Source organism: Amblyomma mixtum, chromosome 4 (assembly GCF_055824585.1).
Source record: "Amblyomma mixtum isolate Tamu chromosome 4, ASM5582458v1, whole genome shotgun sequence".
NCBI lineage: Eukaryota > Metazoa > Arthropoda > Arachnida > Ixodida > Ixodidae > Amblyomma > Amblyomma mixtum.
Genome location: NC_143015.1, coordinates 32008015 through 32032634, shown reverse-complemented (window position 1 = coordinate 32032634; position 24620 = coordinate 32008015). Strand labels below are relative to the sequence as shown.

Sequence of the window (24620 nt, the reverse complement as noted above, 5' to 3'; positions counted from 1 at the left end):
AGGTGGATGTAGGGTTGTAGCAGGCTTCCATAGAAGCCCGTACGTTAAAAACATGGCGGTTTATGCTGCAGAGCCAGTGCTACCGTCGAACTGAGTCGGGAACTAATAATGAGACCAGTATGTCATAGCTACGTGCTGTTTGGAGGAAACAATAAATCCTCCATAGTGTCAAGATTCCGTGCGAAAAATTAGACAGGGGCGCAGAAAGCAGACACTACGAATACTTGCCCATAGCGTTTTTTTTAGATATTTATTTCGGAATGCGTCTTTTTCCTTCTTCCTGGCATCATAAGTGGGCGCAATTTCAACGTGTAAACGTACCAACAGCCTCAGCTATTTGCCTTAATGCCGGAGAGGTGCAGTTGAAAGGGATGGAGTCTATGTTTGGGAGCTCCTTTCCAGGACACGAGAGTAAGGGGCTCGAACAGAATTGAATTTATCATAGAATTCTGCTCACACAGAACGAACCAATACAAAGAATGGTTTTGAAAAACCAATATGTATTATTCGAAAAAACGCAGACCATAGCTGAGATTCAGAAAAAATGACGCAACGAGATGTTGCTAACCAAGGACAGAAGACAAGTTTTAAAATGCACTCGTGCCGAGTATAAACTCATTGCTTACTATGAATAAATAACCTGAATGCTGGGAATATTGCTGCATTTTCCCAGGGCAATCAGGACTTCTTCCTAGAACGCGCAGAGGTCACCGGAAGAACTTGTTCTTTATAGCTCCACAAGGCTGCCTTGCCCATTTAGTGTGTTGCACTAAACAGCATCCCGCCTTGAGAAGCTACGCAGACCGAGCGCAACGTAGAATCAAGCAGTCACACATTTGGAGCCAGGAGAAAGTGAAGAAAATGAGAAAATCCATATAGCGAGCTCGTCACAGGAAGCGTGCAAGCAAGCACGTAATCCAGGTTATTTACTATGAAGATTTCAATAAAATGACTAATCAAAAACTTCTCTGTGGCTACCACACAATTTGAGATTGCAATAGACCGTCGAGATTCTGCACTGGAAGCAGAAAGGAAGATATGGCATGCCACAATCCTATCTGATCTACGATAATAAGGCAGGGTACGAGAGCAGTATTACGACAAACGAGTATCTACAAAACTCGCTCTCAGCAAAAACCTTTTCAGCGACAGTTTCCAGTGCTGAATAACACGTAAGGATCGTAACCGTTCAAGTGAGTGCTCCCTTTGCGAGAGATTGGGCTACAGACTTCTCGAAAGCGTTGTAGACGTTCAGACAGAAATATATATATACGTTTTAAAGTACCAAACTGAACGACATGCAATACACATATGCATCATATTTGAGGTATGAACGCATTGCCATGTGTACGTTGGTGGCGGCGTTGCAACACCTTGACAAAAATAATCTTTATGCATTATTTCACATAGCTCAATCAGCTCATAACCCATGACTATGTGACACATGACCGCAGATGACATTCACAATTATTTAGGTGCGAAACAATGAAGAGAATGCGCAATGAAACATGCTGCTTCCTACGAACTACCAAGCAATCGTGTGAAAATCACATCTGACACCGTCTATACTGGCGCTATACCGCACTATTCCGGCCGAAGCAAAAGTAACACCATAGAGTAGCAGTGTGATGTCAGCAAAGCAGTTCTCACTTTGAGACTTTCCTAGGGAGCAACAGTTCTTCTGGCGGTGTGTGCCCTCCGTCTCGAATCACACCGTTATTCGACCGTCACACCGTCGAATCACACCGTCATGTAGCCCTCGAGAAAGTAGAAAAAAAAGAAAAGGTAACGAAGTACTTGAAATGAACACTTATAAAAAGAGAGCAGCCACAGAGGACGAAGCGACCACCGCCGTACCTAGTACGCCGGCCGAGGCCGGCAGGTAATGGCAAGACCAAGTGACCTTAGTCAAGGTGGACAGGATCAGAACCGTTTCCCGCAGCTCTGAGCTACCACGAGCATAAATGCTGCTTTATATACAAAGAGCTTTGCACTTTCCCTCGAAATGTACGGAACTTAAATGTTGTAATGTCAGCAACTACAACAAAGTTCTGACTAGCTGAGCGGAGCAAGTCGATTTCAAGCACCGATATCTCTACTACTTCATGGTCAAGATAAACTTCTCATGAAAAACGATGAGCAATTCAATATCTCTGGCAAAAAATTCCCTTACGCTCAGTGCGAACCGTTTCAGGCGTCTTTAATATAATGTAGTGTTGCACATCAAGGCAAGGCCATTTAGTTTTCTGCAGTCGTTAGTTAATACACTCTGCTGAAAGATGTTTTACCTACTCATCGCATCCTTTACTGGGGAGTGGCGAGCAGCCTAAGATATTGTCGATAGCTTCCTCATCAGTAGCTGCACATCAAAGCACGTCCAGACACCCGAAAAGAGGTCCAGTTTCAAGCAACGCGTACTCATCATATATCCGAGCAGTCGGAAGCTGATCACTCCTATTATTGAAAGCGCTGGCCAGGCTCTGTGTAGTGCAGTGCGGCTATCGCACGACGCCACACTATATTTTTCCAAGGCTGTTCGAAGTACTGCTTCATGAGCTGTTTGGCAGTCTATCCACTGTTGTGAAGAGGCCGCCGCGGTGGCTGAGTGGTTATGGTGCTCGGCTGCTGACCCTGAAGGCGCTGGTTCGATCCCGGTCGCGGCGGTCGAACTTTGATGGAGGCCGATTTCTGGACGCCCGTGTTCTGTGCGATGTCAGTGGACGTTAAAGAACCCCTGGTGGTCGAAATTTCCGAATCCCTTTACTGCGGCGTCCCTCATAGCCTGAGTCACTTTGGGACGCTAAAACCTCATAAACCACTACTCTGAAGAGTCCATTTACTGTGTCTTTTGAGGGCCTAATCCTATCATGAATGGCTCGGCTGTGCATCGGCATTTATTTCACGCCCTCAGGCTGCGCTCAGTTTGTCTACCGCAGCTTTCAGTATGATTTTAAACAATATTCTTTCAAGAGAACGAGCAGAAACTGCGCAAACAAGACGGGACGTACGGCACAAAAAGGACAGACCTTACGTCCAGTCTTGTTCGCGCAGTTTGCACGCGTTCTCTTCATTAGGAACTAACTAGCCCGCCAGAACGTCCTTATCCAATATTTTTTAAATACTTGCGATGTTTTATTGAATGTTTTTTGTGCTATGGGTGGCCAGTACGAGCACACAAATGAAAATAACCGGGTACTATTGATGAGCATTACTCTAACTTAGCATCAGTGCTATTTTTTTATTTTACCTTACATGCATTGCAAACTACTCCCAACGAACAAAAAATACCACCTGTAGAAGTTACGTTAAAGTTCTAAAACTGCTCATTGTACTGCATCCACTGGATTCATAGTGTTTACTTCAAAACCATATTGTTGCAGAGAAAATGATCGTTGTGAACCAATCATGAGCACGGTTTCGAGGACTATCGAACCTGATGATGAAGACATTAATACCTTAGGATTTGCCATGCTATTTGTAGTAGCACCGCACGCGAAACTTCCCCTGCCAATCTTTTCAAAACGTTTGCACGAGATAAATCGGTTTGAAATGATAGCCCCATGTCATCTAGACGTGCTTCGCTTTCACGTGCTGCGCCGAAATGTTTGATTACACGTTGGAGACACTTTAAGATGCTGGAACCAATCTTGAAAACAAATTTTTTAAAGCTGCTCTTTAGCAGCGTCTTACTCAATGCCGTAGCTGTGCGCTTCCACACCCCAGGCATAGTTGATAAAGGCCGCCTTAGCGGCCATGTCTGAGCCTGGCTTCATTCACAATTTTGTTCAGTAAAGCACCTACAACATCACGTATGAATGAATCCGGAGCTGGCTGTTGCACTAAGATGTCAATGCAGGGCATGAAACTGTCTTAGTTGAACGATTAAGAGCATCGTTGAGAAGAGCAATCCAAGGACAGCCTGGTCAAATTTCCTTATATCCCTTTGGAGGAGAAGTCAGTTTGATTAAGGGCTGCAGTCATTTGCTTGGAGATCCAGTACTCGAGCACTCCATTCCTCGGAAGACACAAGAGGACAAAGTTGGTAGGTCAGGATTGATGGGTGGTTTAGGATCTTGGCTTCCTGGCAATGGTAACCATCGCATATTGTGTATTCATGTGGAGGAAAGGTTTTATGCGAAGCATATTAACGTAGGTTTCGGGCCTTCGCGCGACGCCCGGCGGTGGCCACCATTGATTTTCAAGTGACCTTCAAGTAGGTCACGTGACATGACGTCACGTGATGACGTCACACCGGCTGCAGATGGAGCCTCATATCGCGCCGTCGGTCGCCTCCCGGCGGTGGCCACCATTGACCTTGAAGTGAGATCACATGATGTGACGTCACGTGATGACGTCACACCGGCTGCAGATTGGGCCTCATATCGCGCCGTAGGACGTCGCCCGGCGGAGGCCTCCACGCTTCGGTTCGCGCCGTCGCGCGCGACGCGGCGGCGGCGCCACCATCGCTGCATCACGTGATATGTGACGTCACGCCAGGGATGAGGCGGCGCCAAGGAGGTTATAATAAAAAAAGTTTTAATATAACCTCCTTGGGCGGCGCGCACCCGTCGTCGCGTCAGTCTCTGTGCCCGCAACCGCGCCAGCGTCTTTGCGCCGGGCGTGTATACGGTCAAGATGCCTCCAAACGCTAAGGACATGCTTCGCATCCACTGGGCTTAACCTTGATAAGCCTGCAATTTTTTTTAAAAATCTCATTACATATCATGATGATGACAATTTTTTGCTTGTGATTTCCTAGTATGTTGAGAGCTTTGTCTCCTAAGCCATTCTTACTCGAGATGCTTTAAATTTTTCTGCTTCTGGAGTTTGCTTTCAAAGACAAATTTCTCTCCTCGGGGATGCACGACACTAGAAGTTGTAAGACATGATGTTGGGCTAGTCGGTTCATGGTTAGAGCAAAACAAAACTGCGCGAAGGCGACGGGACAAAAGAAAGCCACGAATACACACACACAAAGCGCACTGCGCTTTGTGTGTGTGTATTCGTGCTTTTCTTTTGTCCCGTCGTCTTCGCGCAGTTTTGTTTCGCTCTAACTAGAAGTTGTGTCTTGGGTAAAACAAGAGAAATGGGGTTTTGGTTTGTGCCCTGGTGTTTAGCAATCTATTTTGTGCTTCTGATGTTGTATGCATATCTAAGAGTGGTAATATGTGCTTGAAATAAAAAGAAGTACTTGCGATTTCTTTAGTGCGAAAGCATGATAGGCCTCATGCGAAGGAAAGTCCGTCACCAGAAGTTGTCCGCACAATGTGTCCATGAAATGTATCCACAGGAAGTAGTACCTCCCACGTGACCTCATTCTAAAAAAAAGAAATTCGCCGCTTTGGTGTTGGAACCCAAGCCCTCTGCATGCCAGGCGGGCGTGCGACTTATGTCACAAAGGGTCTTTGGTTCAATCGTGTTATAAGGGCATCAAGCGAACGCGTTGTGGTGTGTACGACGGTAAAGTGTGTTCGGGATGTGTACTGATGTTAGGCAACCATGACTTGCAAAAAACTTGCGGACTTTATCCAAGGGCCATGCGATATGTGTCGCAATACAACAATGGCTTGTAAAAAGTTGTTTACGTCATCCTAGGGCCACGTGATGCGTGTCATTTGAGAACGATGACTTGGAAAAAAGATTGCTGGCGTTCAAACGCAAAGCGTCGACTTCTAACAACTGCAACAGTGGTTAGTACGCCGAAAAACATAAACCATACATGCGGGACATAACAAATAGTAATAGGAGGCATCACAGTGTAATCCTCCAGCTTCATGCAACTAGGATTGTAAGTACATGCAACCTGCCTTAACGATGAAATGAAAGATGAAAAGCCTGAGTCGATTTGGAACGTTAACTCAAACAACCATGAGGCGTCACTTTTACATCGCCTTTCCACAATACATGTGCGGAGTTGTATGATAGAAGGACGTCAGAGGGACGAATATTGACGCCATTTCTTTATTTTCTTTCTTGATCTGAGCCCAAGACCGCGCCGCACAGGTAAATAGGAAATGCCCAAAGCTTTCTATTGAAGTACTCTATGCATTAACAAAGCTACGCTGTTAATCTGGGTTCCACATAGACTGGGCTACCTCCGCCTAACTTGCAGCTAAACTTTGCGTTCCACATATACAGAACGAAGCTAGTCTCTTCATTGTTATCATAAACCCAAAACTTGTGCCGTGCTCTTCACCCCGTTCAGTGGAATTAAAACTTGGGAGAAGCTTAAGATCCCCCTGGAATGTGAAACGCGAAAGCGTTTCATCGTGGTCAAGCACCCCTCGATGTAGATGCCACACCAGCATTCAAGGAAAGCCCAGACTCACAAGAAAGCCCACACTAGCAGACGCTACCGGCGCCAAAACGCACGTGTGTCAGGAGAAAGCAAGCGCCCGCCTTTTACACCATAAAAACGAAGGCATCGCTCCTGACTGCTCCTAGAGGCCCCCGTGCGCAATGAAAACTTTCGCTCCTTAAAGACAAACGATTACGTCACACCCACTCACAGCACTCATGGTGGCCTGTGCGGGAACTACGAGAAGTGGTAAGCTTCCGCTACGTATTCACCGCGCTGACGACAAAAATTGGTCACGCGGTTTGCGATGGGATATACATAGCTCACCGGCTTGCGCTTCTCCAAAAGGCCGCTCGACAGGTGGAATTTGTTGTGCCACAATGCCAGGTACGAAAGGCGTTTTTGAAATTGTAAAACACCATACGGCTCTTACTAATGGCTGGCTACAAATCTCCGACTGCTATCAAGCACCTATCTCTAACAGTTATCAAATTAAATCACAGTAATTATTTCATTATTAATTGATGAATGCAATCACTGGTATTACGACACCGCAAAAGCGATAATGATTTTTTAAAAAGCACATATTAAAAATTGTTTGCTTCCGCTGAAGTTTGAAGTTTGTTTTATTTACATCATATATGTGGGTAGGTCCGGGTAAAAAGTGATTGCAGATCACTTGAGGGACCCCCGGACCCCCCTTTACATGGTATACAGCAACAAACATCGTAAGATCGGTCAAACGCTAGAGACAAAACTTTTTAAGGCGGAAGCCTTTAATGCCTCATCGTTGTAAGCAGGAGCTGTCGACAGAAATGTCACGCTTTTCAATTGGTCGAAACGGTCGTGACGTCAAAGTGCGCGAATTTCAAACAGGGCCAATTATACTTTGCCTACTAACCATGCAACCAATTAAAGGGATCGTATAGTGATGCTCCAAGTAATTTTGACTGAGTTTAGTTCATTGCTTACTTAACCAATTAGTCTAATTAACCTTTCTAGTCAGACCAGATAAATAAGAAAGCCGAGTAGGAAATTGGCCGAGCTTGGAAATCGAACCCCGGTCACCGGAGTGCGAGTCGAGCACGCTACCACTCCGCCATGCCAGCTCGATGGTTTGAATGAACAAAGGTGCGTTTAGTGAATACGGTGTCTTCGTTCACTCCCATCTTCCTCCCTTCCCGTTACGGCGAGGTTTAGGTGTCCACCGAGATATGACAGATACATTTCCTTTCCTCAAAGACCAATTTGCCGACGAGCAAGGCGTATTGGTCCGCGTTTCAGATTGGTCCAAATTGTCGTCACGTCACAGCGCGCGAATTTTGACGGGTGTCCACCGAAATATGTGAGGCAGTTACTGCTCAACTTCCTTTCCTCAAATACAATTTTCGACTTGTCTACTGAGATATGTGGGAGTTACAGCGTAATTTCCTTTCCTCAAATACAATTTTCATTTTCTTCATTACGGCCCCTCTTCTTTCACTCACACTTCCTGCCTTCCTGTACGGTGCGGTTCAGGTGTCCACCGAGATGACAGAGATTTACAGCCCCATTTCCTTTCCTCAAAAAGCGTTGCGTTCAAAGGGCTACGCATCGCGCCGAACGGGTGGTGGCGTTCCTTGGACTCTGTGGCAGCGCTACAACACGCTGTCGCGTTCCACTCCTAAAGGCGAAGCTTAAGCGTCATTAATTCGCAGTTAATTAATGCACTAAGAAAATTTACAGTGAACAATCGCGTAGCAGAATGCAGCATTCAGGCTTTCGCCTTTCACCACTTTACCCGCTAAAGTTCCTCGTAGTTTTGATGCTCTTCTTCGCCAACCATGAAATGTTAGACAAGCGCTGTGTTGCGGGGTTCTTGCCCTGCTTAGTATGAAACTTTCTTTTTTGCTTAGCGTTTCTTATTTGCTTACCGTTTCTTGCTTATTTGCTTACCGTTTATTAGCCAAACCTCTGACATGAAGCTATTTTTACAACTGAAAGCATTCGTATTTGAAATTTATTGCCATCATATTGATCGCCATAATAGTCCCCGATGTAATACAAAAGTGCAAAATTTATGTTGTGTATCACAAAAAAGGTTTAGTGATTGATGCATGAAACGTTACAATTTTGGTCGCAGCGTGCCCGATGATTTTTAACGCAATATTGAGTGGGAATGCCGGCGATTTGATTATTGACTTTGTTTTAAAACAACGACTTGCTGTCAAGAATAAACCGCTGCCAAGCTGTCATATTATTCAGTTTATTTTTTTTTGAACCTAGATAACGTAAACCTTGCTATCTGTGAGCTAAGCAGTACAGATAAACATCGAAATTGAAGCACCGTTTGCATTTATACTTCTTTCTAATAATTGTTCGCATAAAAATTAAGACTAGCGTGTAGTAATTGAAATTTTCAGGATTCTGAAGAAAGATTTCTGGAATTTTAATTACATTCTTGCACCCGTAAAAATAATGAGCGGATGCTGTTGTTCTTTCCCGCGGTGTATTTTCCACATGCAGACTTGAGCACGGATTATGTGACCCCACCGCTCTTGTATCTTTAAACCTTCAAATTTTTGCATTCAGAAGTAGTGTCTTTATTCTTTTGTTTTTGCCAGCTAGGCACCCTAAAGATATAGAGAAGCCGGGATTACGCACGGTTACTGAGTGAGCACAATAAATCCTCACGTAAGGACGCGGGGGCTTAGTGATTAGAGCGTACACGAAGTTAGCACCGTAATCGCCTGATATTTCACCAGTTCTCTTCTCCTCACAGATATTTTCATGTGACAAAAAGGCGCCATGCTAAACCTGGGGCTGAGTGAAACTAGCAGCATCAAGAAGCGCACATGAAAAGCTCAGAGACCTTTTCGAGCATGGTATTAGCTCGCAACAGTGTGGTTCCTGCAACTGGCCCTGGGTTTCCAGCTTGAAACTTTTAGCGTGTACCATTTCGGCTTCTTTGTCGCGAATGTCAAGTGGGGTATTTGTTCACCTTGAGATATGGTGAACCACCCCTAACGCAAAAACTGTTTTTTTTTTTTCTGTGAAAGAATTCATTCATTTCTCCATCAAGGATGTAAGGGCTGCCTCTAAAAACCTTTGATTGCATTGCCCCCACATATAGAAACGCGGCGGCAAAACAGCACGCAGAGAATAACAAAAGAGTTATAGAAGAACAAAATTCAGGGGGGGGGGGAGGCACTTTGTTGACCTAAAGTGCAGTGAGGCGAAAGCCTTAAGCGCGGTGTTACTGCTTGTGTCACTGATGTGTGGTTTTTTTTTAATTAAGATGTTAAGATGTTAAGCTTCGCCTCTAATACCCTAGCTACACGACCGACTCAACCGTGGTTAAGTTTGCCTCACCTAATACTAACCACAATTTTGCCCTGAAAGTGGAACGGGACAAAGGAGTCAACAGAACGCTATCCCACGTTCGGCTCTACGTCTTGCTCGTCGGTAAATTGGTTTTTTGAGGAAAGGAAATGTATCTGTCTCGGATGTCTCCGTGGACACCTGAACCTCGCCTTAACGAAAGGAAGGAAGATGGGAGTGTACGAAGACACCATATTCACTAGACGCGCATTTGTTCATTCCAAACCATCGAGCTGGCATGGGGGAGTGGTTAGCATGCTCGTCTCGCACTCCGGAGACCCTGGTTCGATTCCCCAACTCGACCAATTTCCTACTTTGTTTTGTTTATTTATCTGGCCTGACTAGAAAGGTTGATAGGGTAATTGGTTAATTAAGCAATTAACTAAACTCAGTCCCACTTACTTGGAGCATCACTAAACGATCCAGCCGCCGTGGTGGCTCAGTGGTCACGGCGCTCGGCTGCTGACCCGAAAGACGTGGGTTCGATCCCGGCAGCGGCGGTCGAATTTCAGAGGCCGTGTGCTGTGTGATGTCAGGGCGCGTTAAGGAACCCCAGGTGGTCAAAATTTCCAGAGCCCTTTTCCGGATGCAACGGCGTCCCTCATAGCCTTAGTCGTTTTGGGACGTTAAACCCCGTAAACCAAACCACACCACTATACGATCCCTTTAAATGGTTGCATGGTTAGTAGCCAAAGTACAATTGGCCCAGTTTGAAATTCGCGCACTGTGACTTCGCGACCATTGAAAAGCGTGACATTTCTGTCGAAAACTCCTGCTTACAACAATGAGGCATTAAAAGCTTCCGCTTTAAAGAGTATCTAACAAAGATAAGCATTGTCGAAAAATTCACTTGCAGGAACTGAATAACTAACAACTGTAAACATATTACGGAAAAGTACGCAGACGCAGAAAACGCATAAACAAATAGCGGGGGAAAAATCCTCAGCAGGTGAAACTGCATAATAAAGCGTTCTAACATCACTGACCAACATAAGATTTGTTGGGAATTAAAAAGCCAGTCATTTCACGGCCGTAATTTGTCTGAATAGATGAAGCATGCCAGGAATCGTTGTTACGTGCTGAGTAATAGGTACTCTTGGACTGTAAGTTAGGTAAGTCACTGAAGAAAGTCTCACGATTTTTCGGCCGCTTTAACAAAGTTTATTGTAGTATAACTTTTAGAGTACAGTTAACAGGTTAATTTCAACTGTGCGGAAAGGAGGCTGAGTATATGCCCTAAACAGCGTATTTGGGATGATACAAACAACATTGTAACAAGGTACCAATGTGGGCTAGTTGGTGTACATCAGACATAACTTCACCAGCGAAAGAACGAGACACGAGGAGAAGAAGAACACAGGACAACGCTGGACTCTTGACTAGAAACTCGGGGAGGTAAGCCAAATTTAGGGCCATTGTGCAGAAACGCATCCACGTCCTGCGGAACTCTTACACCAACTAGCCCACATGGGCACCTTGTTACAGTTTATTTCTTCTTCTGTGGGCAACTTTCTATATGGTGGGTCTTCCGGTTGCCAAGTTTCCATGTATGTCAGCCTCATCGCGCTCACGACGTACCGAGGTCGTTACCTGTCCTACTGCATCAAGAACGACTTCTGCCCGCCTGACATCACCGCAGCAGTTGGGATTCTGGCCCCCTCCACGGTCCACTGGAAGCGGATTTGCAAAGTCTTGAAGGCGGAGTGCTGGAGGCAAGTGCGATTTTTAGGTGACCGGCTACGCGTGTTGTGCCTTGATAAGCAGATGAGCTCGTTGGATTCACGACGTCTACAAGAACACCGTCGTTTGGTGGGTCAGCTCACCGAGTGGTACTGGAATTTTTTGAGACGGCAGCTACCAAGAAAGGAGAGGATAACAACGAGAGCCTCCACGCAGAATGACACCGTTACGTACGTGGACGGTGTAAGAGTTCCGCAGGACGTGGATGCGTTTCTGCAGAACGGCCCTAAATTTGGCTGACCGCCCCGAGTTTCTAGTCAAAGAGTCCAGCGTTGTCCTGTGTTCTTCTTCTCCTCGTGTCTCGTTCTTTCGCTGGTGAAGTTATGTCTGACAAACCACATTCTTCTGTATTTTCTGTAACACACCATGGTTCGACCATCTTATCATGCCACACACCAAGTAACAATAGCAAAGCTTTGATATAAATAGTGCATTGTAGATATAAGTGCAGTACAGACTGCTAAAGAAAAAACTAATTTTCCATTACATCGTCGCGCATCTAGAAAGTTTAATATTACTCAAGTCACGTGACAGCTTACCTATTAACCGCCGCGGTGGCGCAGTGGTTATGGCGCTCGGCTGCAGACCCAAAAGATGCGGGTTCGATTCCGGCCGCGGCGGCCGAATTTCGATGAAGACGAAATTCTAGGGGCCCGTGTACTGTGTGATGTCAGTGCACGTTAAAGAACCCCAAATGGTCGAAATTTGCGGAGCCCTTCACTACGGCGTCAATAATAGCCTGAGTCGCTTTGGGACGCTAAAACCCCCATAAACCAAACTATGACAGCTTACACTGCAGTATCACACCTAGACAATTTACTGTGCCATGTATTTCAATGCACTCAGAGCCAAGCATAAGGATCGGTAATGATTTTTCTGGCTCGTTTTTAGGTGTGAACAATACTGCTTTAGTTTTTGTTGCGTTGCGTTTTCATGAATGCGACTGAATGCGACCAATTTGTGCAAATTTCCTGCCCATTCGTAGTAAAAAATATGCTCGCATCATTTTCATACATGGCACAACAATTGCCAATGCTCACAATGTCGTTAACATAGAGGTTAGGCAGCGTTGGCTAAGGAATACTGCCTTGTGGCGTGACTTATTGGGTAGTATGATGAAGAATTGCATGTTACAACCTACTGCTGGCACTGTTATAAATCTGTTTTTCAAATCTGCAGGAACTTACCGCGAAAACCATATTTCTCCTCTGTGATTTGTGGGGTGAAAAGGTTTGAAATATTCACCAAAACACCGAGAGTTATTTTTTTCTTCAACGAACTCTGAAATATTTTCATCCATGGTTAATACCACTGTTTTTGTTCATTTTCCTATCACAATATCAAACCATGAATCTGATATCGCTTTGTGTTTGTTGATGAAGCTAGTAATAAAAAGATTGTTGAAGGTTTTAAATACTTTCTGAGACAACAGGCAAGAATGATATAGTTCACTACTTCATGAAATTATTCGAAAAATTACGCTTCCGGAGACAAATAAAATTAAAATTAGGACGTGATGCTCCTGAGGAAAGTGGAAAGTTTTTAATTTAGTTATTATTGGTGCCAGTATATGAAATGGCTTTTTTGGAGGCATGTTGCTGGAAGCGACCGAACAGCAACAGCAAACGGGGCGGAAGAGAACAGAGAAGCAAGTGGGCGTTATTTGGCGGTGATTAGTGTTTGAACTTTTAAACCCCGTTTTTTGACAGACCGCTGGACCAACAGAACTTCACTTGGTGTAGCAGGGACCACAAATGCGCTTTCACTAGACTTCTGACTCATACTATTCAGACTTTGGAGTGCGTGCCATCTGCAATTAATGCGAAGAAATTGTTGTAAGCTAGTCTGAATTGAAGACCGAAGCAGTGTGTTTCATGTAGTACTAGTTCATCCACTGCAGGCTTGTTTTCAGTTCAGCCAGTTATTGAGTCAGACAATTTAGGGGTGCGTGATTACTTCCGTGTTAAAAAGATTGCCCGTGTAGTTGCTTTCTAAAAGCCGATTTATATTAATAGTTCTCATTTTTGTAACCCTAAATTTCTTAGCATATTTATGTTTTTTTTCGAAAGCTCTTCGAAAGTAAGCTTTTACATGAGACCCTCTTTAGACCTACCCTAGTGGTCCACGACGTATACGCATCTGTTTTGTTTGGAGAACGCTGTAAATACAACAGTTTAGGTCTGGCGATAAAAATACTATAAGCTTAAAGTGCATCATTTGCCTCAAAGACGCTACTGCAATTCATTGCGACAAAATTTGTGACGAACGTCTGTAATGTGCTCTGGTTTGTGCCTTTATTGCGCGCAGAATACATTTTCGTGGGTTCGATGTGTCCTGCTAAGAGATCTGTGATTAAGTAAATTGGCAGGTGATCACTGAGACCACCTACCAGTACCCTGGTTGCTGGCGATTAATTGCAGAATTAGTAATGAAACTGACTAAAAGCATTGATTTTCTGTCTTAATGCCTGTTAGCTGATTTATAAGTTTGGAAAATTCGTTCGTCTGTTATGTAGCCGACAACTCTTGCTGTAGACTACATATCTAAGGAATGTTATGTTCATGTCGCCGACAGTAATGATTGGGTACTTATGCTCATTCAGCCAGCTGAAATAATATTAGTTAATGAAAGAGAGAAACTTGTAACTGCTTACGCTAGGTGGGTAGTATGTGACAGTAAAAAAACAAAGAAGTTGATTGCAGGGTAGGCACTTCGTTGGTATTAGAAACAACACAAGAAATATCAAGCCATTCGCACCTTAAATACCTTTACGGCAGCGCTGCCGTCCTACTTTCTTAAAAAGCCGTTGGTTGAAAGAACAATGCTGAGTATACAGATAGATTTAGAACAGCAGAATGGCTTTCGTACCAAGCATGAGAGATTGTGACAACGTCAAATGTAAAACTAAAACTGGCAAGAAAGGGCGCATTTTATTCAAGCGTTGAAATGAAGCAGAGAGATGTTGCTGGTCTTTATTTGAAAACGGGTGCTCAGCTGGCAAGATGTCTGTAAATTGCAGCTTCAGTCGTTCAGTAGCACCATTACATCTGAGATCTAGAATACTCCACTTTATTGGCGATAACCTTATGTAGAAGCTAAAAAAATTAGCAGAACGAAGTATTGAGTAAATGTGAGTGAAAACTGGAATGGGGCGTATTCACTGACTGCTGGGAAAAAAGTTCTTTTTTTCAAGTACATCAGTCTACGGGTAGTACACTTCAAAGGGCGGAGCACGCAGCACAGTCAAACGTGAAACCACACGCACGGAAGGAACATGACGGCGTCACCTCGTTCTGTCTATGCTGACAGATAAGCGCGTTTTGTTGACAATGCGTCCCCTGGATATGCAACGAATGTAAGCCAGCCCTTGTTTACCAGTTCTCGTGCTTCTTCTACTTATGCATTTCATTTTCTCTTTTATTTTACACCAGTTTGTTTTTTTAACTTTATATCTTAAATTAACCCGACATGTTCTGCAATTGCTTCACGCCTGGACCTTTTCGCGTAAAGGAAAACATCCGGAGTGCACGTTCTCTGCTTTAAATAAGCAGATGAAACAACCTTTTAAGATGGTCATTGGATCTTTTTTTGCGCTACTAGGCAATGAAAAGTTTTTGAGGATATATATGCAAATTGGTAGCATGCTTCATATTACTGTCACGGCTTAGGTAGATTGGCCGTATTATACTGCCTCCTTTTAGGGAGTGTGCACTGTTATCATTGCACTGAAAGGAAAAGCAAGGGATAAAAACCTAAGGTGGTTTTTATTGCACAGCTCTCTTTGAGTCGTGCCTCATCTATTGCTTTGCTTTGAACTACAACAAGAGAAAGGAGTGTGATAAAACTGACGCAATGTATTTAAGGGCGTCACTAATAAGAACTTTCTATTTTCTGCTCCTCGATGTTTAAGAGTGTATGGTATGAAAAAAGACTGCTTCCTTGTCCTCTGATCTGAACAGGATGGACTAAGAGGGTTGACGTAATCAGACATTACTTGCTGCGGGTTGCGCTACCGGATACCACCCCGAAACTCTCGGAGCTTTACGTAAGACAGGGTCCGGCAGCTCCGTCGGAAGAGCCTTTACTTATTTCAAGGTTTTGTCTCCCATCGCAACAGTTTAGTAGGAGCGTACAGCTTCCGAGTGGTTCACTCTACGCCCAATAAAGGGATGTCCTGAACTCTGATGCCGCGTGGCACTTTAACTCAGTCAACACACAGACATGCGCACCCATGCACACACACAATTACCATGGTGCTCGATTTTACTGCTGCCCATAGTGTCAGAGCGTTCTAGGCAGGCAAAAATAATAAGTGGAGTGAACGTTCAAAAACCAATATCAGCGTTTAGGACCCATTTTGCCTTTTGTTCGTGGTATTGTGTTTACGTCCGTTCTGAGAAGCAGCTTCAGTGAAGGCTTCTTTCGCTCTTTCTGCCACTCGTATGTGGACGGTTGTTAATAAAATGCAACAGCGTTCCGAACGACCTCCTTCGATTACGTAATATCAGAATCTAGCGAAGAATTTGAAAGGACTACTTTGCAAGTTTTTTATCGTGTCAGCCGAAGGCCGTGGAAATTTAACCTTGGCCATCTCTTTAAACAAGCTTCGTGAGAGACCTGCGCTTTGGGCTTCGTCGTATTGCAAGCATCAAATAATATCAGGAAATTGCTTGGAGTCTAGCCAAACTTACGCAAGTGGTTCTGGTGTGTTAGCGTTAAAAGAAAGAGAACGTCCCCGTTTAAAGTTTCCGCTTGTAAACCTTGACGGACTAGTTGGGCACGGAGGGAATAAAATATGTTCCAGGAATGTTTTGTTTTCATTTCTATGGGGGGAGTTTTCTGGCCTCTCCGCCACATAAGCACTGGCTCCGGCTGAGAAGAGTGCATCATTACAGAATTTTTATGCTTGCAGCCAACATTATGAAGGTCAAAAGCAGGTTCTCATTTTGCGACTTCATTTTACGGTTTTTATTCCTAGTCGGGAAGCTGAGAAACGATTTATTCCTTTGTTCAGACCAGTTTTAGGCCTATAAAGAAAACTCTTGTTGCGCGCTGTGGTTTCGAAAGCGCTTCATTTGTTCAGCGCAGAAGATTCCAATTTTTTTTTTTTTTGCTTCTGAGTGAACTTCCTCTGAAGAACGAGTTCTTGGTACTGAACGCGTTCTTGGTACTGAACGCCAGGGTAGTAGAATAAATAAATGAGCAAAAATAAAAGGCAGCCAGAAATACCATAATGTGGGGACAATTCTTGAACGTAAGAAGGTACCCCTTCGCGTGAAGGCTGGGGCCCAGAGCCGCTGTAATTGAGTTGTAAGAAATGCCGAAGCACTCGTGACTACAACGTTGCAAATACGTCCTGTTAGGAGAGTAGACTGAAGAAAAGGTTGGACATGCAAGCAGAATAGCAGTGCAAATCAGTTAAATTATTGTTAACGTTTAAGATAATTATGAATACAGACAGCGCAAAGAATACGGACAGAGAAGAGGCTTAGAGAAGACACGCGCTCTCTTGTCCAAGTATCCAGTTTTCGTTGTTTGAGGCGCTGTTGCGAATCACGAACGTACACGGTGTTTCGCCGACGGCTTTATATAATTTTTAAAAACAGGCGTTTTGAGTTAGAAGAGCGCTTGTTATTTGTAGTACATCAGAATACAGCAAAGATGTGCAAACTAGCAGGCTCATTAACTAATATTGATAGGCAACTTTTTATCTATTAATTTGGCTCCTTAATAGTTGAGAGGCTATAGTAGAATGGAAAGTTGGGCGAGCTGGTATACGTTTATTTTATGTCCATTTTGGTATGCGTTCAGCGCTCGTACGTGTGGTTTCCTTGATATTTGTCTTCCGTCCCTTTCGCGCTGTTTTTACGACCAAAATGAGAGGCATATAGCACACCATAATTAATATCGATATCAGTTTTGGAAGTTCGAAAACGGGGATAACCTCTGCACTGTGACCAAGCAAATTTTAGCTGCATGGCGCCAAAATACATCTAATTTCGAGAAGCTTGCAGTCAAAGCAACCTCTCCAGTCCACGCAACTCGTCGTGATAGCCAAACTCTAATCACTGTCAAATTACAGACTGATCAGCTTACTGTCTCTTGACTACAAGGTACTTACTAAGTTAATCGAAATTAGAAACATCAGAACCTTACTCTTAAATTAACCAAATGATGAGGCAGGCTTTCGTAAAGGATACTCGACAATACACCACATTCACACCATCAGTCAGGTTATATAGAAATGTCCGGAATATAGCGAGCCCCTATATAGCGTGTTCATCTATTACGAGGAAAAAATTCACTCAGCAGTAAAATCAGCAGTCGAGCGAGCGTTGCTGAAGCGGGGGGGGGGGGGAGGAGATGTAGGAGAGTATTGCGTTAAAATACTGGAAGATATCTATAAGAAAAGCACACAGCGACCATAGTCCTTCGTAAAGTCAGCAATAAAATTCCAATAAGTATGGGTGTCATGCAGAGCTATTCACCTCCTGTTTACAGGAGGTGCTCTAATGCCTGGATTCGGAACACTTCGAAATAAGAATCAATGGAGAATACCTTACTAATACGGGATTCGCTGATAACCCTGCCTGGATAAGTCACTCAGGAGATGAGTTGCAAAGCATGATCAATGAGTTAGACAGCCAGAGCAAAAGGATACGTCTTGAAATTAACATGCCGGAAACCAAAGTAATGTTCAACAATCGCGTAAAGGAGCACCAGTTCACTTTTGGTAGCTATGACCTGGAAATGGTAAGGGAATACGTCTAATTAGGGCAGGTAGCAGCCGCTGTTCCGGATCATGAGAGGGAAATAACTAGAAAAATAAGAATGGGGTGGACTGCATATGACAATTTCTCTCGGATCATCAAGGGCAGTTTACCAATATTCCTGAAGAGCAAAGTTTACATCGCCTGTTTCTTACTGGTACCTATGGGGCAGAAACGTGGAGCCTAGAGAAGGACAACGCAGTGACGTATGGGGAGAAAAATGATAGGTGTGACGTTAAAACACGTGGAGCGGGAAGAGTGGGCGAGGGAAAAACGCTAGTTAATGACATCCTCTTCGAAATCAAGTTGAGTTAATGTGCTTTGGCAGGGCTTGTAACACGAAGGCAAGATAACCGCTGGCCTTCTGAATTGATTCCAAGAGAAGGCAAGGGCATTAGGGCATGGCAGAACGTTATTTGTGCTGATGAGATTAAGAAGTTTGCGAGGTTACGGTCGCCGCAGCTGGGAAAGGGCAGGGTTAATTGGAGATACATGGGAGAGGCCTTAGCTCTGCAGTGGGCATGCTGAGGCTGATGATGATAATGAATTATGAAAGAGTTCTCACGGGTGCAAAGCGGTGAGTGCATGCGATAGCGGTAGCTGCCGAGGCATGCTTTCTCCCGTCCACAAAAGCGCCTACTTCAAGAACCACGTGAACATGCCAACTTTTGTCTCGTTTTACAAATGGCACATTCTGAGCGGTCAGATACACAATTGCATAACAGCTAGTTGGCTAAGTGGGTCTTATGAGGAAGTACACATACTGGCCTGCGTCCGGCCCTAAATGCCTCGTGGCGGGTCAACTCAAGTGAACGATATTAGAATCACAAATTTAGTCACACCAATGAAAATGAGCCATGGATTTGACATCATGAAACATACCTGGACATTTTAATTTTGCCTTTATGGATGCCTTTCTCAGTTCTTCCTGCGGATTAATGAATAGTAACAGATGACACTGGTTTTCGGCCATTCCTTAAAAGCATTTCGAGAAATGAGAGAATCCCGTTCAAAGCAAGTCAGCCCAAGGCTTCGGCAAAGCAAATAGAATGGGAGCTTTATTTTAGCTATTGAAACTTATTTTGAGCTGCGTCACTCACAGTGACAAGTCGAAATAAATAGTACCCACTCGGCCACTCTGTCCGCTAATAGCGGACAACTCTTATGGCAACTTATAGTCGCTTTAGAGGACCGCCGAACAGAATCTCTTGAAGGCCCTGAAACGCATATGAATCTTTCCGTCTCCCACAGTGTAGGGTGTCTGGCCATGTGCGCAACTGTAATATGTCATATTTTGAAAGCAAAATTTCCTTCCTCACTACGTTAGCCATGACTCTCTCCCGACAGTTGAGCGAATTTCACTTGATTCAAGTTATGAGCGTTTCTAGGCAGCCATATCAACGAATTTTTTGTTCGTGCTTTCGAAGACGCATTGTTTTATCTTCGTTTTCGTACTTAATGCTCGCTGCCTCCTGATCGGTTCTGGCGATGTTTTTATTCATTACTTTTTCTTGTGGCTCCGCTAGGCTCGCAGCGTAAATTTTATTGTAATTGGTTTCTTAAAACGGAATGCAACTTCAAGCAAGGTCTATTGCAGAAGTGCTCTACGTAAAATGGATTACAATCCACAATTTCCCGCACCAAGACAACATGCCATCAATATAATATAAACATAATACTTCTGCATGCCACAGCGACTCAGTTGCGACCATGAAATGAGAAAGCGATAGTGATCAAATGTTACCATGTAAAGAGTTCTAACTTTAGTCAGTACGGGGAAAGGAGCTGTATTTGAAAGCGTTACCAATGTCAGGAAAATGCTGGATTTTAAGATTTTGACTGCTCCTAGTTGCAGATGGCTGTGGAAACGAGATATGGTTACCATCTGAAAGGCAGCAGGCACAATGCACGATAGGGTGGACCAGATTTAATTAGTCAGTTGTCCGGCGGTATGAGAGCGTGCATAAATTTTGGGAGGACATGGCAGATGAGGGTGGAATATGATTTTCATAGCGTCGGCAAAAAAAATCTTGCAGCTTTCTGTTGTTCAAATTTAATGGTATTACTTTCACAGATTTTATATAGCATAACAAAAATTTTCTTTAAATTTTAGTAATTTCATGTGAGAATGTTTGTTGACATTTATACGGCTAAGCTGCTTTTGTAGTGCCAGGAACTTCCTAGATCCGCACCACATAACTCGGAAATCAGAAATAACACTAGCAAACTTAATAGGCCGGCATGCGTATCCCTCGGTTCTAACCATAACCACTGAAATTCTTGAACTGGCTCGTAAAGTGTTAAGGCACCACTTACACGTGTGGGTTTGATTGCCGTTCCGAAGCTTCTCGTCAGTGTGTTAGACGCCAGAGTGGGGCTTCTGGGGAATTTCGACCAGCTTATTTGCTTTAGTTTGTGCGGCCATTGCATAGAGCACAGATGTCTTATGTTTCCAACCACACTTGCCCATAAATATTCGAAGCTCCTACACCAGGGCTTAGACTAGAAGCGTCTAAGTCCCAGCGCCACCACGCTATGTTTTGGTGTGCTTCAATCTCGAGGGACGGCGGCGAAGCGGCACAGATCGCCTGTTTCTTCCATACCGAAGGCCCCACTATAAGTGTTTAGCACTTTTAGCTATCACTTTTTAAAACTCTTCTTAGTGGCCGCATATAGAAACGTCAGGAGGGATGAAGTGCGGCAGGGCGGGTGTGGAATGAATATTTATTTTAATATTTTGGACGTTTGTTAGAACATAGGAGATGCTCTGGTATTTTATTCACGTTTCATTTTATTGCCGAACATTCCATCCCATCCAGAACAGAATTTTGCAATGTTTTTTTTTTCGATTTCTATGATTCGAAGTGTATTGAATCACGTTTTCCACTTCGTTGTTGATGACTCGCATAAACTGAAATTTGTCAATATTTGCGGCTCCTGGTTGTGGACCCAAATGGACGATGTTTGGTCGGGTTCGGACAAGTAAACAGATAACTTGTCCGACCTGGTATGAATCCGGGAGTCTAGGCCGTGCAGAAACAAGTAAAGACGATTCCTCGTACAAGAGACCCGCTTATAGATTGGAAAAGTTTTTTTTGAAGGGGTTTACCTAGAAGCCATATGCAGAGCATTACTAGCGAATAGTCATGGCATTCTATGATGATGGGCAGTATGCGTTGAGCCAGTCACTAAAATTTTGTAGGATACCGTTCACATAGAAATGATAACTGTTGAGTATCATTCCAGTGGAAGGTTGTGAGTGCTGTCGTGGTGAATGGTAAGGGACAGCTCTGGTAACAGAGAGTACAGAAATATCAGATTAGTATACTCTTTAAGAAGTGTGACCACGGTATTTTTTTGTGCTGCGCTGTATGCGTGTCCTTGCTTCATAGCTGAAGAGGAGGGCAGTAGGTGCTAACAATGTCTGTGCAGAATATGATTAGCACGATAAAGACGTACTATTTCATCTAATCTGCATGTTCGTAGTATGTCTTCTCAGGTTTGTCTTCCTTGGACCCCGGCTTCTCTATAGAAGTCTGTTTGCTCGGCTAGCCCTTTAGATTCGATGCATTCATTTAAGCCCACGAATGCGAAAATTTGCGTTCCTCTTTACTGATGTGGTTGGCCGCAGCTTGTATTTATGTGTGTCGTTTGTTTTCGTCCATTATTTTGATGACACACATACCTCTCCGCTCACCATAAATAATTCGTGAAAAGTGGACAATCAGGCGGTTACGTTTGAGGACCAGTGTCAGGGGTTTGTTTGTTAAGCGGAAGCGCAAGTCAGATTAATAACACCAATCTGGAGAGGGCATTAAGGTGGCCAGCGGAGAGATAATTGTAGCAGTTGTTGCTTCGCTGATGATAATAGCATAAGCTCTTCTTCAAAAAAGTTGTGATTACATTTGATACTGCAATGTATGTTGGTTGGTTTTTGAGGAAAGGAAATGGCGCAGTATCTGTCTCACATATCTCGGCGGACATCTGAACCGTGCCGAAAGGGAAGGGAGGAAGGTGGGAGTGAAAGAAGAAAGAGAGAGAGAGGTGTCGTAGTGGAGATCTCCGGGATAATTTCGACAACCGGGGGATCTTTAACGTGCACTAACATCCCGCAGCACACGGGCGCCTCTTGCGTTTCGATGGCGGCGAAACGCAAGAGGCGCCCGCGTGACATGGACATTTCTTGCTGCATAGAGAATATATGTGCTAGTCAAGTTGGAGGATAGCTTGAGACAGGGATTCGAACCGACATCATATGAACCTTCAGTTACATGCCTTCCCTTTACTTTTTACCTCTCCTGTTGAAGTGAAGCTCCAACACTTTTCCAAACAATTGAGTTCCCTGCGGCACTTAAAAGTTTTTAGTCCGTTCAACAAGAATATCCCCTTTATAAAGGGCGGAAATGGGATCTGCTGCTGGCGCCAACGTGTTGCTACGTAGCGCGTTGCTTCAGCTGGCTTGTGAACTCGGTTTGGAAAATTTTGGATTATTAATGCGAAATCATTCGTAGGTTACGTCGGTGGGGTCGTGTCAGAAAATGTGTCCGAAAAATGTGTCCGCAGCAGTTGTGACTTTCTAAGAAGAGATAGCATCAAACAATGGTTGTGATCGAGAGAGGAGAGGGTAAGGATGCTGCGCAAAAAAAATTTTCGATAGTGTTGATACTTAATTATTCACAACGAAAATAGTGCGGACGTTGATACAGTGAGTGGACGGGAAAACAGCCCTGGACGGGAGAATAGTGGAAAAATAGACAAAGGAGGAAAATAATATTTGAACTAAATTAGTATGGATATTATGAGTGATAATTAATCGAACAAGTAATGTATCATTGACATAGAAAAATTAATTAATTGTCAGCAAAAATCTTTGGACGGATGAAAAGGCTGGACGGGGATATAGTAAGTGGACGAGAAAGTAGCCACGGCGCAAAATTGAACAACTAAAATCGTTGATAGAGATAAAAGAAGGTACAATCACAGTAAATAAATCGATCATTAACTAAAGCATGCGATAACTACGGTAATTCCGTACTTAAGTTTATTAACAAACAAAAAGAATATCATTAAGAGAGGCAAAGAGCGCCGAGGAGGCGTCAATGCTTTCGCATTCTCCCAGTGCGGGTGGCCACTGTGATCTCTAATTTTTCAACCAAGCAAGGTCGAACAGCTGATTGGGTTCTTATCGTACATGTTGCAGCCACCAGCGGCTGCGGTGTAACTAACGACGCTATAGAGTGCGTCAACAACTGAAGCGAAGCAACCGCATTTGCGCGTGTCGGAAATTTCAACTGGTGCATATATTTTGCATAGGAACATGTGCAACTGATAGGAGGAAAAAAAGTAGGATTTTAACTTAGCTAAACCGAGCAGGCGTAGGAGACGATGTCTTTAGCCTGATTGGCTCATAGTTTTGCTTTGCTGGGTCATCGGCACGTCTGGCAACGATATTAGACTGGATTGTGAATAGGTGGGTGGGTGGGCAGGCGGGCAAACAAATGAGTGGGTGGGCGGGCGGGCTGGCAGGCAGGCAGAGGCAAAGGTAAAGTTTATGATTCGCAAGCTTTATGATTCGCAGACGAGCGCGCGCCAGTCTTAAGGACGGCTACATCGTGATCTTTATGTCGTCGGACTGACGCAAAACCCGCATAAAAAAATTGTGTTTCATTTTGATTTCCTGTATTATGTGTTACTACACTGTTGTTGCAAGATCTTCCTTTGTACGGTAGACTCTCTCATGCATTACTCTGCACGTGTTGCATTATTCTGTAGATCGTTTTGTGTATGTTACGAGTGACTAGCAATTTTCTGCATCGTCTCCTTGCCACATAAAGCTTGTTTTGTTTGTGAACCTTCGGCGAAAGCTAGGCACCAAACAAACACCCCCTTGCTCCCTCGGTGGTTGATTTCTGGCTGAGCTTGACATGCTCAGTCGATGATATTTGCTGAGAGACATGAGCCGCTGCCTCCACAACTTTTAAGGGCGCCTGGGATCCCGCGCAACAAGAACGCATTTGTGTCACGGACCTATTCATTAATCTTTTCTTTCTCTTCCATTTCTTCCAACCGTCTTATTTTCCAATTCGTCGTTCTGTTGTAACTAGAAAGAATCATTCGAGCCGAAATCTTTTTATACATTTCAACAGCACTCGATAAATTCTCACGATACGGGCCCTAGATGGTAGCTACAAGAACGACTTTAGGCAAGATGAAAATCTTGTTCAGTAGGAGCTTGAGAAATGAAAATGCTTTCGCACATTTACAGTGGAGATACCTCAGCGTTTTGTTAGCTTTGTTGACGACATGCGCGACAACGGTAAACTAAGTCAGGTTGCTAATAATGTTTCCATGGCGATAAATATCAGTGGAAGAAGACTAAATTGGTGCCATCGAAGTGAGACGAAGGCAATTTTTTACTTACCGATTTTACTTTGATGATGATTTAGAAATAT

General features: G+C 44.0%; 1 protein-coding gene across 1 annotated transcript in view; it reads left to right on the top strand.

Annotated features, from left to right (window-relative positions):
- Positions 1 to 22571: 22571 nt before the first annotated feature.
- Positions 22572 to 24620, top strand: part of LOC149346075 (uncharacterized) — a 58015-nt gene continuing 55966 nt past the window's right edge. Inside the window, exon 1 of the mRNA XM_089541246.1 lies at positions 22572 to 22638. Coding sequence (XP_089397372.1) covers positions 22572 to 22638 — 67 coding nt within the window. The remainder of the gene's footprint in view (positions 22639 to 24620) is intronic.